Source organism: Budorcas taxicolor, chromosome 11, assembly GCF_023091745.1.
Source record: "Budorcas taxicolor isolate Tak-1 chromosome 11, Takin1.1, whole genome shotgun sequence".
NCBI classification, from domain to species: domain Eukaryota; kingdom Metazoa; phylum Chordata; class Mammalia; order Artiodactyla; family Bovidae; genus Budorcas; species Budorcas taxicolor.
In genome coordinates this window covers 90369336-90387865 of record NC_068920.1, presented here as the reverse complement: position 1 = coordinate 90387865, position 18530 = coordinate 90369336, and the positions used below count along the sequence as shown (strand labels likewise).

At 38.8% G+C, this 18530-nt stretch overlaps 1 protein-coding gene across 1 annotated transcript in view; it reads right to left on the bottom strand.

Moving 5' to 3' along the window:
- The window catches only part of LOC128055782 (stonin-1-like), a 91780-nt gene that overhangs the window by 22123 nt on the left and 51127 nt on the right, over window positions 1-18530 (bottom strand). Inside the window, exons 5-7 of the mRNA XM_052648324.1 lie at window positions 12218-12273; window positions 8409-8493; window positions 6812-7374 (exon numbers count right to left, since the gene is read on the bottom strand). Coding sequence (XP_052504284.1) covers window positions 6812-7374; window positions 8409-8493; window positions 12218-12273 — 704 coding nt within the window. The remainder of the gene's footprint in view (window positions 1-6811; window positions 7375-8408; window positions 8494-12217; window positions 12274-18530) is intronic.

Below are 18530 nucleotides of genomic sequence, written 5' to 3'. Positions count from 1 at the left end.
CCACAAAGCTGAGGGGACAGCAAAACCAAAGAGAGGTAGGAAACAACAAAGTCAACACAGCTACTTGCTTGCGGTTTGTTGCTCCCAGTAAAGCAATAGGTATGAAATGAAGAAGAGTAAGAAAGAAACGCAGACAACAACACGGGGGTCCTTATGTGCCACACTGAGTGCTGGCCTAGTAGGAGACTGCCAGGTATTTCTCAGCAAAGACAGGGCTACTCAGGATCAGCAGAGATATAGGGTGTGCAACCATGGGAGGCTATGCACACATCCCCCTGAGGGCAGAAAGCTTATAGAAAGAAGGAAGTCGGGAAAGCTACAGTAAACAAAAATCCCACTGCTTTTCATTGGTTAAGTTGTTGTCAGTAAACATGAGGGGTCTTTCTTCTAACTGGGCTCTGCCATTGTCACTGGGTGTGAAGAGTGCCCCCTGCAGGTCTCCCAACTGTATCTAATTGAGGTTTCTATTAATATTTTTTCACAAGGAGTTTAAATTTTATCCTGTAGCTTGACGGGCAGTCAGTGACATGGCAAGCGGGCTGTATGCTGGATAAGTCTATGGCAGCCAAGAGGAGCAGAGATCATAGCTAATGTGCACTGAGTTCTTACCATGTACTAGGAAGTATGCTGCTGAGCACTTCACAGATTTTCTCACATAATCTTCCCACCATCACAATTCTATGGTAGATACGATTATCTTTATTTACAAATGAGGATATAGTAACTTGCCCAACTCACATAGTTACTAAGGGATATAAAAGGAATCCAAAACATTTCTCATCCCTGAATCTTTTAACCTCTAGGATGGGTGGACTGGGAAGAGTGGAATAAGAACCCGTAGAGACTATAAGGCTAGTAATTAGTTGGAAACTATATTATCCCAAGTGAGAGACAATTAGGGTAATAGATGGAGAAGAGGGAATATATTCCAGAAATACTTGGTTTTAAAAGATGTCAAAAATCATGATTCAGTCTTTAAAAGGAATGAAATTCCTATATATGCTACAACATGAATGAACCTTAAAAATGTGCTAAGTAAAATAAACCTGTCACAAAAGCACAAATATTGTATGATACCATTCACAAGGTACCTAGAATAATCAAATTCATAGAAACAGAAAGTAGAAGTTACCAGTAGCTGAATGGAGAGGGTAATGGGAAGTTATTTTCTAATGGGTACAGAATTTCATTTGGGGGATGATGAGAATGTTCGAGACATGCACAGTAGTGATGGTCACACAACAATGAAACATACTTAATGCCACTGAACTGTACACCTAAAAAATGGTTAAAATGGTAAATCATGTGTTACACAGTGGACCCTTGACCAATATAGGTTTGAAATGTGCAGGTCCATTACACATGGATCTTTTTCAATAAATATGTACTACCAGATCTGTGATTGGTTGAATCCATGGATACAGAGGGCTTCCCTTGTGGCTCAGCTGGTAAAGAACCTGCCTGCAATGAGGGAGATCTGGGTTCGATCCCTGGGTTAGGAAGATCCCCTGGAGAAGGGAAAGAGTACCCACTCCAGTAGAGTCAGACACAACTGAGCGGCTTTCACTTTCACGGATACAGAGGGCTGACTATAAACTTATACGTAGATTTTTCACTGCAGAGAGCTCAGGGTCCCTCACCCCTCTGCTGTTTAAGAGTCCACTGTATGATAAGAGAGCAGACTCTATATGATTTCAATACTTTTAGTTCAGTTCAGTCACTCAGTCGTGTCCAACTCTGCGACCCCATGGACTGCAGCATGCCGGGCTTCCCTGTCCATCAGCAACTCCCAGAGTTTACTCAAATTCACGTCCATCGAGTTGGAGACTGAAGCTCAAGAGAATAACAGGATTGGAAATGCAGTTATCAATACAAAGATCCTAGTGAAAACCATGATATTGCATGGGACTGCCCACAGAAAACATGAACTAAGAAATGAGCTGAGGATAGAACCTGTAGGAAACAGGAAGGGCAGATAAAGAGGAGTCATGAAGGAGATAAGAAGCAGCAGTTAGAAAGGTAAATATTTTAAACAGAAGGTAGCAGAAATAATATTTGGGAGAGGGACAATGAAGATGGTGGGGAGAGAAGCAAGAGATGAAAAGGAGCTGGGGAAGATACACCATCATACCCAGTTCTCTCCTTCTACTTTTGGGAGTTACAATGAAAATCCGAGTTCCTAATTTTCTATAGCATTGTAAGATTAGAAAACAAAATTCTTCCACTGAGGAAAAACTTAACATAGTAATATACAATAATATACACCTTAAAATAGGAGCATGTCAAACACTGTCAGGAATATATTTTATGCAACAGTAATGATGTTAAACCTACATAAAAACTTAAGATCTTTGGTAGTCTACACAGGAAAAGCAGGCTAATTGTACACGAAGGGCTAACTGTAACTTGTTTTCAGCAATAAGAATTTCTGAAAGCTACTTATAAAGTTATTTATAAACTTTTTTGAAAATTATATTAGTATAAATTTCACCAGATTACTATTTTAAGATATCCTATGGAAAAAAATTTTTAATATAAATTAAATTCCTTTCAATGTTTGTGTTTTAAATACAGATCTATTTTAAAATCAACCAACAAGTTGTATGAACCATTATCCAATATGTCACATGCCCATAAAGCGTAACAGCACTAACCTAAATCTTATGGTGACAGAAGCTATTAAAAACTCCATATACATCTCTGATAACTCTAAAAATTATGAGGCTGGGTTTATATCACTGAATTTTAAAGAGCAATATTACATAGTTTGCTTTTAAAAGGCAAACCTGGAATTTGAACCTGTTGTGCCTCTAAAGCTTAAGCTCTTAACCACTACCCTCTAAACAATCCTCGCTTAATCTTCCTTAACTGATCTACTTCTCCATATCAGAACAAAGTACAAGATGACATCTAACAGGTGACAGTAGAATAAGTCCTTGAATCATCACTCCAGAAATCTTTAAAGTTCAGAGTCCAGGAGGAAAATACCTCTAATATTATAAGTGATGAAAACACTTATAGTCATTTTCTCTCAAAATCATCTGTTTCATAATTAGGAATTTATCCTACATTTCTTAAATTTTATATGGTTTGTGAAAATACGATAAAAAATGCTCAAAAAGTATTTTACCCTTAGTGTGAGTACTTAGTCACTCAGTTTATGTATGACTCTTTGCAACCCTATGGACTGTAGTCCGCCAGATTCCTTTGTCCGCGGGGATTCTCCAGGCAAGAATACTGGAGCGGGTTGTCATTCCCTCCTCCAGGGAATCCTCCCAACCCAGGGATCAAACTCAGGTCTGCTGCACTGCATGTGAATTCTTTACCATCTGAGTCACTAGAGAAGCCCTTAATACATTATACCAAACTAAACTAAAAACACTTGCTAAAAGATTTTACACAGGGTTCATCAAACATCTGAATAATAAGTCGAATGGTTTCTGATAAACATGTTATTTGTTCGTTATCCTTCACTGTACCCTACAGTATACCTTGGGCTTCCCTGGTGGCTCAGACAATAAAGAATCCGGCTGCAATGCAAGAGACCTGGGTTTGATCCCGGGGTTGGGAAGATCCTCTGGAGAAGGGAACGGCTACCCACTCCAGACTAGATCTGATACACAGAGTGCCTGATGAACTATGGATGGAGGTTAGTGACACTGTACAGGAGACAGGGATCAAGACCATCCCCATGGAAAAGAAATGCAAAAAAGCAAAATGGCTGTCTGAGGAGGCCTTACAAATAGCTGTGAAAAGAAGAGAAGCGAAAAGCAAAGGAGAAAAGGAAAGATATTCCCATTTGAATGCAGAGTTCCAAAGAATAGCAAAGAGAGATAAGAAAGCTTTCCTCAGTGATTAATGCAAAGAAATAGAGGAAAACAACAGAATGGGAAAGACTAGAAATATCTTCAAGAAAATTAGAGATATCAAGGGAACATTTCATGCAAAGATGGGCTCGATAAAGGACAGAAATGGTATGGACCTAACAGAAGCAGAAGATATTAAGAAGAGGTGGCAAGAATACACAGAAGAACTGTATGAAAAAGATCTTCACGACCCAGATAATCATGATGGTATGATCACTCACCTAGAGCCAGACATCCTGGAATGTGAAGTCAAGTGGGCCTTAGGAAGCATCACTATGAACAAAGCTAAAGGAGGGGATGGAATTCCAGTTGAGCTATTTCAAATCCTGAAAGATGATGCTGTGAAAGTGCTGCACTCAGTATGCCAGCAAATTTGGAAAACTCAGCAGTGGCCACAGGACAGGAAAGGGTCAGTTTTCATTCCAATCCCAAAGAAAGGCAATGCCAAAGAATGCTCAAACTACCACACAATTGCACTCTTCTCACACGTTAGTAAAGTAATGCTCAGAATTCTCCAAGCCTGGCTTCAGCAATATGTGAACTGTGAACTTCCAGATGTTCAAGCTGGTTTTAGAAAAGGCAGAGGAACCAGAGATCAAATTGCCAGCATCCACTGGATCATAGAAAAAGGAATAGAGTTCCAGAAAAACATCTATTTCTGCTTTATTGACGATGCCAAAGCCTTTGACTGTGTGGATCACAATAAACTGGAAAATTCTGAAAGAGATGGGAATACCAGACCACCTGACCTGCCTCTTGAGAAACCCATATGCAGGTCAGGAAGCAACAGTTAGAACTGGACATGGAACAACAGACTGGTTCCAAATAGGAAAAGGAGTACGTCAAGGCTGTATATTGTCACCCTGCTTATTTAACTTATATGCAGAGTACATCATGAGAAACGCTGGGCTGGAGGAAGCACAAGCTGGAATCAAGATTGCCGGGAGAAGTATCAATAATCTCAGATACGCATCAATAATCTCAGATACACAGATGACACCACTCTTATGGCAGAAAGTGAAGAGGAACTAAAGAGCCTCTTGATGAAAGTGAAAGAGGAGAGTGAAAAAGTTGGCTTAAAGCTCAACATTCAGAAAGCTAAGATCATGGCATCTGGTCCCATCACTTCATGGGAAATAAATGGGGAAACAGTGGAAACAGTGTCAGACTTTATTTTGGGGGGCTCCAAAATCACTGCAGATGGTGATTGCAACCATGAAATTAAAAGACGCTCACTCCTTGGAAGAAAAGTTATGACCAACCTAGATAGCATATTGAAAAGCAGAGACATTACTTTGCCAACAAAGGTCCGTCTAGTCAAGGCTATGGTTTTTCCAGTGGTCACGTATGGATGTGAGAGCTGGACTGTGAAGAAAGCTGAGCGCCGAAGAATTGATGCTTTTGAACTGTGGTGCTGGAGAAGACTCTTGAGAGTCCCTCGGACTGCAAGGAGATCCAACCAGTCCATCCTAAAGGAGAACAGTCCTGGGTGTTCATTGGAAGGAATGATGCTAAAGCTGAAACTCCAATACTTTGGCCACCTCATGCGAAGAGTTGACTCCTTGGAAAAGACCCTGATGCTGGGAGGGATTGGGGGCAGGAGGAGAAGGGGACGACAGAGGATGAGATGGTTGGATGGCACCACTGACTCGATGGACATGAGTTTGGGTAAACTCTGGGAGTTGGTGATGGATAGGTAGGCCTAGCGTGCTGTGATTCATGGGGTCGCAAAGAGTCAGACGCGACTGAGCGACTGAACTGAACTGAACCCACTCCAATATTCTTGCTGGAGAATTCCATGGACAAAGGAGTCTGGCAGGCTACAGTCCATGGGGTCACAAAGAGTCAGACATGACTGAGTGACTTCCTCTTTCATAGTAAACCTTATACTATACCCTTCCCTTTTATCTAGTAAAGTATTAAGGTTGCAGTTAACTACTATATTGCTACAGATTTGTACAGCAATTCTAAAGGACTACTAAATCATTAGTCAGAGACACAAGTTGTCAATTATTTGTCATATGTCACTAAATTGTATAAGTGGAATTAGCTGTAAGACATTTCACATTTGTAAAAAGATAACACAAGATTTTTAAATTTTACCATGCAAAATTCTCCATGAATCTTTCTGCAATCACTATGAATTCCTTGGAAATTACTAACATGAACCTATTTTTTATATGGAAAGTTAATTAGGAGCTATTTTTTAGTGGTTTGGATTCTAAAAGAAATTAGTATTTTAGCAAACAGAGAAACAAAATATCTACCAGAAAGGTACTTCCTCATGGAGAGAAAACTTTCATATGGAAATTTAGGAAAATTATGTAAACAGAGTAACTAAGCACAAAGGTAGAACAAGAAATAAGACTTTGGATCTCTTTTGAACATTTAATGAATTACCTCAAAATACTCATTTAATTACTAGGATGCACTTCTGAATCTTAAACTTTATCTGCACACAAAAACAATTCTCACAATGTAAGGGAAACATAAAATAGACTGAAAAGTGAAGGTCACTCAGTCGCGTCCAGCTCTCTGCGACCCCATGGACTATGCAGTCCATGGAATTCTCCAGGTCAGAATACTGGAGTGGGTAGCTGTTCTCTTCTCCAGAGGATCTTCCCAAACTAGGGATCGAACCTAGATCTCCCACACTGCAGGCAGATTCTTTACCAGCTGAACCACCAGGGAAGCTTAAAACAAATGCATTTTCTCCAAAGAAATATTCTAATTCATTCATGAAAACTATAAGTTTAGAAATGCTGAGCATGAATACTTTTTAAAACTGTTAGGTGTGTTTAAAGAAAATAAAGAAACAATCTTCTAAAGGAAAAAGTAAAGCATACTTTTGAGTAATGTTACAGTTTTTTAAAAAAGCCACTCAGGACATCTAATCACTGGCTACTGTGTATCTGTTAATACCAGTAAGTTAAACACAGTACTACCTTCTCTGAGACAGGTAGGCTGCTGGGTTCCTCTGTATTTCTTGGCTGCTTTACAGAATCACATCCACACATCTTGTTTTTAAGAACACGAGGCTGAGCCTCAGGCACGTGCTGCTGCTGAGCTCCCTGAGGGCTAGTGGAAAGGGGCCCAGGCAGATTTTGAGTCATGCGAGTTGAAACCTGGAGCGCTGGCTCCACATTGGAACCTGCTTGAGAGGCTTGTGGAGTAAATACAACACCTGGAAAGCTGATGTACTGAGAGCTTACCAGCTGATTCAATAAGGCTTCAGATATGATTTTATCCTCATTTCCAGTGTTTTCTAAATGTTTCCTATCCACTGTCTCAGAAGGAAGAGCTATAGGTTGCTGGAGCATAGTTTCCATTCTCAGTGATTTTTCAGTAGTTGCTTGAAGAAAACATGGGTTTAATTGTGGAATACTGGTCTGTATTATTGACGGCTGCCCAAGCAGCTGAAACACTTGCTGAACTGGAGGCTGAAGAATACTTGCTCTTTCAGAAGTCTGTGTCACCATAAATGGTACACTGACTTTATAAAGGTGAGCTTTAAAAGGAGAAAACAAAATTGTAAGTATAACAGAATCCTAATCTCCTTTAAAAAAAACAATCTCATGCACAGGAGGCCAGGAAGAAATATATCAATAGGTTAACAGTGGTTATCTCTAGGAGTTCTTTTTTTTTTTTTCAGTATTTTTTGTGTGTCTACCATAATAATGTATTACTCTTATTTTGAAAAATTAAACATATCTTGCTTTAACTCTAGCTTTTTCCCACTATTGCTTATATGGCATATTTGGAAACATACACAGGCCACCAATATTTATTCCATGAGCCTTTCCCACTGTGTAATAAATTACAGTGTTAATAACCTAAATTGGGATTTTTAAGAAACCTAGTCATGGAGAATGTATACTTTAGATATAAGATACCATAGAACAACTATAAGACAAGGCTGTCTAAAAAGGGTTTAATAAGTTCAAAAGTTAACAAATTTTCCCCTTCTTTCCTTAAAATAATACTAAAAAGAAGAAATAAATTTACTTTTTGAGCACCGAGTCAGGTGCTTTGCTTAAACTCTGTAATGACCAACAACAACAAAAAAAAGATATGATTCTCTTTCAAATAAAGAAACAGTTCTCTGAAAAGCAGACACAAGTTAAACCTCCAAATTTTTCAAATATTCTGATACAATCTCCAATAAGAAAGGAGGCAAATGTTGATAAATCTAATCTTTAGTTTTTTTTATTAGACCTAGCTGGGACTTGTGTGTAACAATTCAGGGAACCAGTTTAAACTAGAGAAAACCTACACAAAGCATCTTATACAATGTTGGGAAAGAGTACTGGAAGTGAAATGTGGGGACAAGCTTAGTGCCTGTCTTAATAGAGAGGCTTAGTGTTTTTTGTGGTAGACTGCTTTCATAACAACTACTATCTATTATTACTTTTAAGTAAGGTTTATCAAAAGTGCCTATAACTTCAATGACTTGTGGTATAGTTAATTTACAATTGTGGAAGTTAATACCCAGAAGTCAGTACCAATGCTAAAAACAAAATATTCTTAAGACTATACTCTTACCAGATGCAGTCTGTTGTGTCACACCCACTGGTACATGAATAGGATAACCAGGAAAAGTAAAGCTTGCACTGGAGTTTGAGGTGCCCTAGATATGAAAATTTTATATTAGAAACTTAGAAAGAGGCTTTACTTGAAACTTTTTTCCTGATCTCATAGAGGATACAAAAAACTCTGATTAAGGTCAACATGACAATAGTAACCCAGCATTAGGGCTGAGTACTCTTGAGTAAACAGCTTTTTAATATTTGATGTAGATCATCTCATTAAAAATAAAAGGAATTTCATCCTACGGCTATTAGCAACGAAGTCAGTAAGTCTTCATAAATAGCATGAAGACTGACTCATAAAATCTGCCCACAACATAGCTTTTAAATGGGCACTGATCCTCAAGATGTCAAATATAAGAACCACAGTTGTTTGTAGGAGTCCTCTAGTCTGTAAGTTAATCACTAATATTATTTTAAAGCAGATAAAAGTGGTATCATTTTTATTTTAGAATAATTAGACCTTAGGGTTTTAAAATTTTTGAAAAGATAAGGAAACATGTTTGCCTATATGACATGCAAAAATTTTAAAGACTTATTAATATTACCCACTGTTGTTAAGAATATGATAAAAATCATATTCTCTCACACCACTGCTTATATGAGCATATATGGTACAATCCTTTTGGAGGGCAATTTTGCAGTATATGCCAAAACTAAAAACATGCATTATCTTTGACCCAGAAATTCTATTTCTAGAAATTTATCCCAATTACCTGATTATCACAAACACACCAAAATATTATCTACAAGTATCACCAATGTAATGCTATATTAGAAAAAGACTAACAATAATTTAAATGTCCATAAACAAGACTGGTTAATTAAACTGTGATAAATCCACTAAGGCTAATCAATATTTACCTAGCACTGAAAAGGGCCATCTATATTACTAAGTTTAGAAAAAGAAATTACAGAAATAGTCCAGAGAATGATCCTACTTTTACTGTGAAAATTAATATAACTTTCTTTAATGAAGTCTGCTGCTATGCTAAGTCACTTCAGTCGTGTCTGACTCTGTGCGACCCCAGAGATGGCAGCCCACCAGGCTCCCCAGTCCCTGGGATTCTCCAGGCAAGAACACTGGAGTGGGTTGCCATTTCCTTCTCCAATAAATGAAAGTGAAAACTGAGAGTGAAATCGCTCAGTCGTGTCCGACCCTCAGTGACCCCATGGACTGCAGCCATCCAGGCTCCTCCGTCCATGGGATTTTCCAGGCAAGAGTACTGGAGTGGGGTGCCATTGCCTTCTCCGATGAAGAAGTCTAAATGGATATATATCATACAGTTAAAACAGCTACCTTTGGGATATAATCCTATAGGGCCCTATCACTTTTTACTTTCTAAATCTGATTTTACTTTTTGTATGTGTGTTAGTTGCTCCAGTCAGGTCCAAATCTTTGTAACCCTATGGCCTGTAGCCCACCAATCTCCTCTGTCCATTGAATTCTTCAGGCAAGAATACTGGAGGGGGTAGCCATTCCTTTCTCTAGAGGATATTCCCGACCCAAGGAATGAACCTGAGTCTCCTGCACTGTAGGCAGATTCTTTACCATTTGAGGCAGCAAGGAAGATCATCATTAATGAGAACTTATTTCCAAGAATTCCAAAGATGGAAGTATTTCTTCACTGGTTTCCTATCAAAAGCAGCAACATTCTTTTTAAAAATTGTGGTAAGGACTATGATTTTTATTTTTAATGAAGAAACAGAAATAAATGGTCCACTAAGTGACTCCAAAATCACTGCAGATGGTGACTGCAGCCATGAAATTAAAAGACGCTTACTCCTTGGAAGAAAAGTTATGACCAACCTAGATAGTATATTCAAAAGCAGGGACATTACTTTGCCACCTAAGGTCCGTCTAGTCAAGGCTATGGTTTTTCCTGTGGTCATGTATGGATGTGAGAGTTGGACTGTGAAGAAGGCTGAGTGCCAAAGAATTGATGCTTTTGAACTGTGGTGTTGTAGAAGACTCTTGAGAGTCCCTCGGACTGCAAGGAGATCCAACCAATCCATTCTGAAGGAGATCAGCCCTGGGATTTCTTTGGAAGGAATGATGCTAAAGCTGAAACTCCAGTATTTTGGCCACCTCATGAGAAGAGTTGACTCATTGGAAAAGGGTCTGATGCTGGGAGGGATTGGGGGCAGGAGGAGAAGGGGACGACAGAGGATGAGATGGCTGGATGGCATCACGGACTCGATGGACGTGAGTCTGAGTGAACTCCAGGAGTTGGTGACGGACAGGGAGGCCTGGCGTGCTGCGATTCATGGGGTCGCGAAGAGTCAGACACGACTGAGCGACTGAACCAAACCAACCGAAGTGACTCAGCTGTAAAGCACCTGCCTGCCAATGCAGGAGACACGGGTTCTATACCTGGGTGGGGTAGATCCCCTGGAGAAGGAAATGGCAACCCACTCCAGTATTCTTGCCTGGAGAATCCCAAGGACAGAGGAGCCTGGAGAGCTACAGTCCAAGGAGTCACAAGAGTCAGACACAACTTAGCGACTGAACAACAAAATTCTTGTACCTCAGAAAGGTAACTCATGGGCTGAAAGAAAAGGAAGAACAGTTAGTGGATCATATATCATCTTTTGTTGTTATTTAGTTGCTAAGTCGTGTCCAATTCTGTGACCCTGTGGACTGTAGCCCACTAGGCTCCACTGTCTATGGGATTCTCCAGGCAAGAATACTAGAATGGGTTGCCACTTCCTTCCCCAGGGGATGTCCCTGATCCAGGGATGGAATCTGCATTTCCTGCATTCAGTTCAGTCAGTCAGTCGTGTCTGACTCTTTGCGACCCCATGAATCGCAGCACGCCAGGCCTCCCTGTCCATCACCAACTCCCGGAGTTCACTCAGACTCACGTCCATCGAGTCCATGTTGCCATCCAGCCATCTCATCCTCAGTCGTCCCCTTCTCCTCCTGCCCCTAATCCCTCCCAGCATCAGAATCTTTTCCAATGAGTCAACTCTTCTCATGAGGTGGCCAAAGTATTGGAGTTTCAGCTTTAGCATCATTCCTTCCAAAGAAATCCCAGGGCTGATCTCCTTCAGAATGGATTGGTTGGATCTCCTTGCAGTCCAAGGGACTCTCAAGAGTCTTCTACAACACCACAGTTCAAAAGCATCAATTCTTCGGCACTCAGCCTTCTTCACAGTGGATTTCTTACCACTAAGCCACCAGGGAAACCTTATAAAAAAAAGAGAGAGAGAAATAGTTCTATTTTTCCCCACCTGAAAACTACTCAATTTTCTATATGTAAGTTTTAAATTTATCTCATGCCCCCAAATCCTAGGGGCAAAACCAACCTCTATTACACAAAGATAAAAAATAACCAAAATATTCCACTTAAATAAAAGGAAGAACTACGATGTGCCTCAACGCTAGGGGTGAAAAAATCAGAAAATGCAGCATATCAAAATCATCTACTTAGGAACCAACATGTAAGTATATAACATTACACCGTGTAGTAAAACGCCATACAATGTAACTTTAGAAATTTCCTAATCTTGTAGGTACAGTCTTGACAGATGCTAACAACGGCTCTGGAAGACAGGAAAAGCTGGTGAGAAAATATTACATCTGAAACTACTGAATTTTTCCAACACCTATGTTATAGAAGCTATTTTTGTCTTCCCATCCCTTATGACATCTTTCCTCATTCAACTAAAGGTTTACAAATTCCATCTCTGCCCAGCCTTCGGCCACCATTCAGTAAAACTGGGGCATCTCTTTTTAAAATATATCTTAAATAAGCTACATACCAGTTCTGCTGCGCTAAAACTGGGACGAGTTCTACCAGCAGGAATAACTAACGATGCTGTAGAGAAAACAAAATAAACATCACACAGTCATTAGATTTTACCAATTTAATAAAATTGCTCTAAGTATACCTTATTTTTTTTAATGCTTTCCATCACTAACATTTCAACCATGATAAATTCTATACTTTCTGATTCCAAGTGAGGTAAAAATGGTTAATCATATCTTTTCCCAACAATTTCAGATAAAGACTTTACAACTATTTTCAGTACCAAAACAAAATCCCATTGCAATCAAGTATATTGTACTACAGAATATAGAAGTCCATAAGGAAACAGCTAGGTTATCTTTAGAAAGTCAGTGTACCTCCATCACAACTTTTCATAACAGAAAAAAGTAATTTTATGGCATGTTTTCAAGCATACTTTGAGCAAAAAAAAAAAAAAAAAGTAAACTACCATAAACCATTCTATGTTTTAATAGGTTCAAAATAAATTTCAATTCATTTATTTCATGAAAATTTATTTATAGTACTTTAGTCAAGTAATTAAGCAAACACAGATACACAGTTTTAAGAGTAAATCTAAAAGAACATGTCTCCTGAAGTCTCTGCAGGACTTCAGGTAAACTGCGAAGAAAAATATGACAATAAATTCTTAGGAGAACACCAACTCAACCTGCATTAAACCTATCATCTCATTTATCTTTATTTGCACCAATTTCCTGTGCTAACTGTCCCTTTGGTTATTGTACATCTAAAAGGTTGGCCAAATGGTTTTAAATGCAGTTGTTTAAAAATAAGTCTAAAAAAGAACAACATAATGTCATTTGCAGCAACGTGGAAACTAGAGACTGTCATACTGAGTGAAGTCAGAGAAAAACAAATATGTAATATTTATATATGGAATTAAAAAAATGGTACAAATGAACTTATTTACAGTCACAGATGGGGAAAACAAGCTTACAGTTACTAGGGTGGGAAAAGGTGGTGCTGCTAAGTCGCTTCAGTCGTGTCTGACTCTGTGCGACCCCATAGATGGCAGCCCACCAGGCTCCCCCATCCCTGGGATTCTCCAGGCAAGAACACTGGAGTGGGTTGCCATTTCCTTCTCCAGTGCATGAAAGTGAAAAGTCAAAGTGACGTCGCTCAGTCGTGTCCAACTCTTTGCGACCCCATGGACTGCAGCCCACCAGGCCCCTCCGTCCATGGGATTTTCCAGGCAAGAGCACTGGAGTGGGGTGCCACTGCCTTCTCTGCTATATGGCAAAAGCATCTAAAAAGGAGTGGATATATGTATATTTATAGCTGATTCACTTTGTTGTACAGCAGAAACTAACACATTTTCAATCTACTATGCTTCAATAAAATTTATTTAAACATCAGTCTAATAAACAAATAATTACTAGAAGGATTCTGGTTGACCAATATAACCTTAAACCTTACCTCAAGGTTCATTTTATCTACTTGAACCTGACTGTTAGAAGACCATCTCTTTTCTTTAATGAAATAAAAAACATTTTGGCATGTTTAAGCAGTATGTATGTATTAAATACAATATTTTTATGGCATTTTTTTTCACATACTGTGTTAAGGAAGACTTGGAAATGGCTACCCACTCCAGTCCTCTTGCCTGGAAAATCCCATGGACGGAGGAGCCTGGTAGGCTGCAGCCCATGGGGTCGCACAGAGTCGGACATGACTGAGCGACTTCCCTTTCACTTCCCCCAAGATCCATTTCTGACGCTAGAGTGGCTCCATCACATACAACAAACAGCTCAGAAGAGCAAATTTTTTTAACTAACCATTCTTGTCACATTAAGACAACAGAAGTGAAGCTACAGAGATTGATAGTTAATGAGGTACAAAATTATTTTTATCTTCTGCCATCTATGGCTTTGCTTATTAACAGGCATTCTTTCAGAAAGGCTAAATTAGAAAGAATTGGAGTGGCAGCAACACAATGGTATTAGTCTTAATTAGCTGAAGTGAGCAAAGCTTAGGTTGGTACAGCTTAAGTCATAGCCTGAGAGGAAACAAAAATCTGTTAACATACTGTCTGCAGCAATTAAAAGAATTTCTTGAGGAAAAATAGCAATAATTCTCCCCTTTTAAATACTCTGAAATAAATCCCAGAGGATAATTCTCTCTACTCATATAAATCAAACAGAGCTATAAGAGAGTTTCAAGATTGTTTCTTTATAGTCATCAAAAGAACTGAACTAACAAAATTTTATAGTAAAGTTTCACGCAGTTCCTACTTAATTTTGATACTAAATTCACAAGTTAAATTCACCATTCATACACATTCACAAATTATATGTGCCTGAAACGTATTTTTTAAAATACTCAAGACAGTTTTGATAACCAATTAAGTTTTAACTGAATACATGTTTTTACTCAAACTGGAAGAGCCAGAATTTTGATGTTCGTTCATACTCTAGAAATAGCAAATTTAACAAACAATAAGCTTTAGAATATAGACAACTAAATCTGCCAAATATAATTTAATGAATTTTATAAAAAGATAGCATAATATATATTATACAATTATATAATACAGCATAGCAACATTCACAGTTATAAGTGTGTTTTTCCCTACACACCAAAAAGTCTTTAATACATTGAAAGTGAAAGTGAAGTCACTCAGTCGTGTCTGACTCTTTGTGACCCCATGGACTGTAGCCCACCAGGCTCCTCCGTCCATGTGATTCTCCAGGCAAGAATACTGGAGTGGGTTGCCATTTCCTTCTCCAGGGGATCTTCCCCACCCAGGGATTGAACCTAGGTCTCCCTGCATTGCAGGCAGACGCTTTAACCTCTGAGCCACCAGGGAAACACTTAATACAGTAAGGCAGCTTAACAAACTTGGGTCCATTCTGAACCATTCCAAATTTTAATATCCAAGTCACGTTATTCAAGAGGTGCAAAGACTGGTAAATTTCTTCTTTGTGACTACTCTTTAGCACATGGCTGTCTCCTGATTACCAAACTGAATATTCTAATTCAAATCATCTCAAGAGACAACAGCAGTGTTTAAACTTTCAACAGATCCAAGTTCAAGAACAACTGGACACACAGTTTTTACCTGAAGTTTAAGAGTTTCAATGCTCAAAGCTGAAAGCCAACAAATCTCTCAATGTTCCTGGTTCTTATCTTCTTCCCACAGTGACTGATGGTTGCATCAAAAAGACTATGTGACATGAAGACCAAAAATCAGATGGTGATTGGAACTGCCCTAGGAATACGGCAATCAGAGGCAGCCTGACGACACACCCCAGTGTGCTCAAGACAGTCCTACTTCACACCTATTATTCTGAGGTTATTATCAATAGAATCCCATTTCTCTCTCAAAAGTGCATTATAAGCAAAAGATCCAGAATAGCCAATATGATATTCAAGGAGAAAAAATGAACTACTAATACTGCCCAACTTCAAGACTTACTATAAAGCTACAGTAATCAAGACAGTGTCATATGGCAAAACAAAAATAGACAAAAAGACCAGTGGAACAGAACAAAGAGCCCAGAGAGAGCCCCCATAAATATAATCAGTTGACCTTTGACAAAAGGAGCATAAGCAATATGAGGGAGCGAAGACAGCCTCTTCAACAAAAAGTGCTGAAACTGAACCTACAATGCAAAAAAAGAGAAAGGAACCTAGATACAAACCCTACACTCTTCACAAAGACTAACTCAAAATAGATCATAGACCTAAATGTAAAATGCAAAACCATAAAACTCCTAGAAAATAACACAGGAGAAAATCTAGATGACTTAAACATGGCAATGAATTTTTTGATACAACACCAAAAGCACAATCCATGAAAGAAATAACTGATAATTTGGACTTCATTAAAATTAAAAACTGCTTTGTGAAAGACAAGTCAGGAGAATGAGAAGACACGCCACAGTGTGGGAGAAGATATTTGCAAAAGATATACCTGATAAGAGACTTATCAAAAATATACAAAGAACTCTTAAAACTTAACAACAACAAAATAATCAAATTAAAAAATAAATTAAGCACCTAAATAAACACTCCACCGAAGAAGATATACAGATGGCAGACACAACACCAATATGCTGACAAATATGCAGAGCAATAAACTCTCATGGTTCAGCCACTTTGGAAAGTTTGGCACTTTCTTACCAAACGAAATATACTCTTATCATGTGACCCAGCAATCACATTCTTTGGTATTTATACCCAAAGGAGTTGAAAACTTACTTTTACACAAAAACCTGCACACTCATTTTTACGAAGTTTTATTCATAATTGCCAAATTCAGAGACCAATCAGTTATTGTTCAGGGGCTGAGTGATATATTAACTGCAGTAGCTCCAGACAATGGGATATTATTTAGTGCTGAAACAAAAGGAGCTATCAAGCCATGAAAAGACATGGAACGATCTTAAAGTCATATTACTAACGGAAAGAAGCCAACCTGAAAAGGCTATATACTATAGGATCCCAAATATATGACAACCTGGAAAAGGCAAAACTATAGAGATATTAGTAGTAAAAAGATCAGAGGTTGCCAAGGACTGGTGTGAGGGGAACTGACAAAAAGGAGCACAGAAGTACTGGGGGCAATGGAAATACTCTGTATCAAACTATTACAATGGATTCAAATCATTATGCACCTGGCCAACCCCACAGAATGTAGAACACCAAAAGTGATCATGTAAACTGTGACTTTACATATCAATGCAGGTTCATAAATTATAACAAATACACCACCCTCCTGAGGGATGCTGATAAATAAAGAGGTTATGCTTGCGTAGGGAGCAAGCAGTACATGGGAAATTTCTCTCAAGCCTGCTGTGAATCTAAAGATACTCTTTAAAATTAATTATTTTTTAAAAAGACTATAAATGATATATAAGTATAGAACGGTGGTCACTTAGTCACCAAGTCATGTCCGACTTTTGTGACCCCATGGACTGTAGCCCACCAGCCTCCCCTGTCCATGCAGATTCTCCAGGCAAAAATACTGGAATGGGTTCCCATGCCCTCCTCCAGGGGATCTTCCCAACCCAGAAATAGAACTCAGGTCTTCCGCAGTGCAGGCAGATTCTTTACCATCCGAGCCACCAGGATATCAAGGCAATTTATGCCTTTTTCATTTCTCACTAAGCATTTGGGGCAGGGTATTGTTGACATCTGCACTGTGGCACAAAGCCACAATGATTAAAACTAAAGGCACCATCACATGAATTAAGCCTGTAAGCACCAAACCCTACTAGTGCTCACTGTGTTTACTCTCCATTGCTATTTACTCACAACTAAAAAAAGTAATAATAAAACCAGCAACAACAAAACTGTTTCACTTCAGAAGTTCCTTAATGTAACTATAAATAATTATTTTTACTAAATTTCAACCCTCAAGTATACTTCCTTTTAATATTCTGTATGAGGAAACTGGAAGAACATATAAAGCATTTCTGGAGCATACAGAAGTACAAGGAAGTGCAACGAGATGCAGTGGTGCTGTTCTTTAAGTGACATTCTTTTTTTCAAGAAACACTAGTTTTACTTGAAAGAAAAACTGACAGTAACACCATGGTTCTTCAAAGTTGGGTACATGGCAGTTTTCTGAAGATGAACTAAGTGTGCCCATCACTTCAAAGAAAAGCAAACTGACAATGTTTGTTTAGGAAGGATAAAATTCAAGTTTTCAAGCAAAAATTAGAATTTTGGAAACTCTATATCCACAACAGTGAGCTTCATTGCTTTCCGATACTTAGGACACTTTTCTGATGAGATGTGGGGGGATGATAATGACTTTTTATCCTGTATCATGAACAACATGTCAAATATTTAACTCAGTGAACCAACATTTTCCATGTCATCAACATATGTTACAAAATTACACATAGGTTAGAGAGTCATTCAAAGTGCAAGATATACCAGGGAACTTTAACAAAAAGTCCACTGATATGGTTTCAAAAAGTCCACTGATATTGATTCTGCCTGCCTGTCTGCTAAGTCACTTCAGTCGTGTCCGACCCTGTGCGACCCCATAGACGGCAGCCCACCAGGCTCCGCCGTCCCTGGGACTTGCCATTTCCTTCTCCAATGCATGAAAGTAAAAAGTGAAAGTGAAGTCGCTCAGTCGTATCCGACTCTTAGCGATCCCATGGACTGCAGCCTACCAGGCTCCTCCGTCCATAGGATTTTCCAGGCAAGAGTACTGGCTGGAGTGGGATGCCATTGCCTTCTCCGGATATTGATTCTACTTTGCACCTAATCTCTCAGAAGCTACCACTTGTTGAGTTTTAGCTTAGTACCAAATTACCTGAAAAAGCTATTAA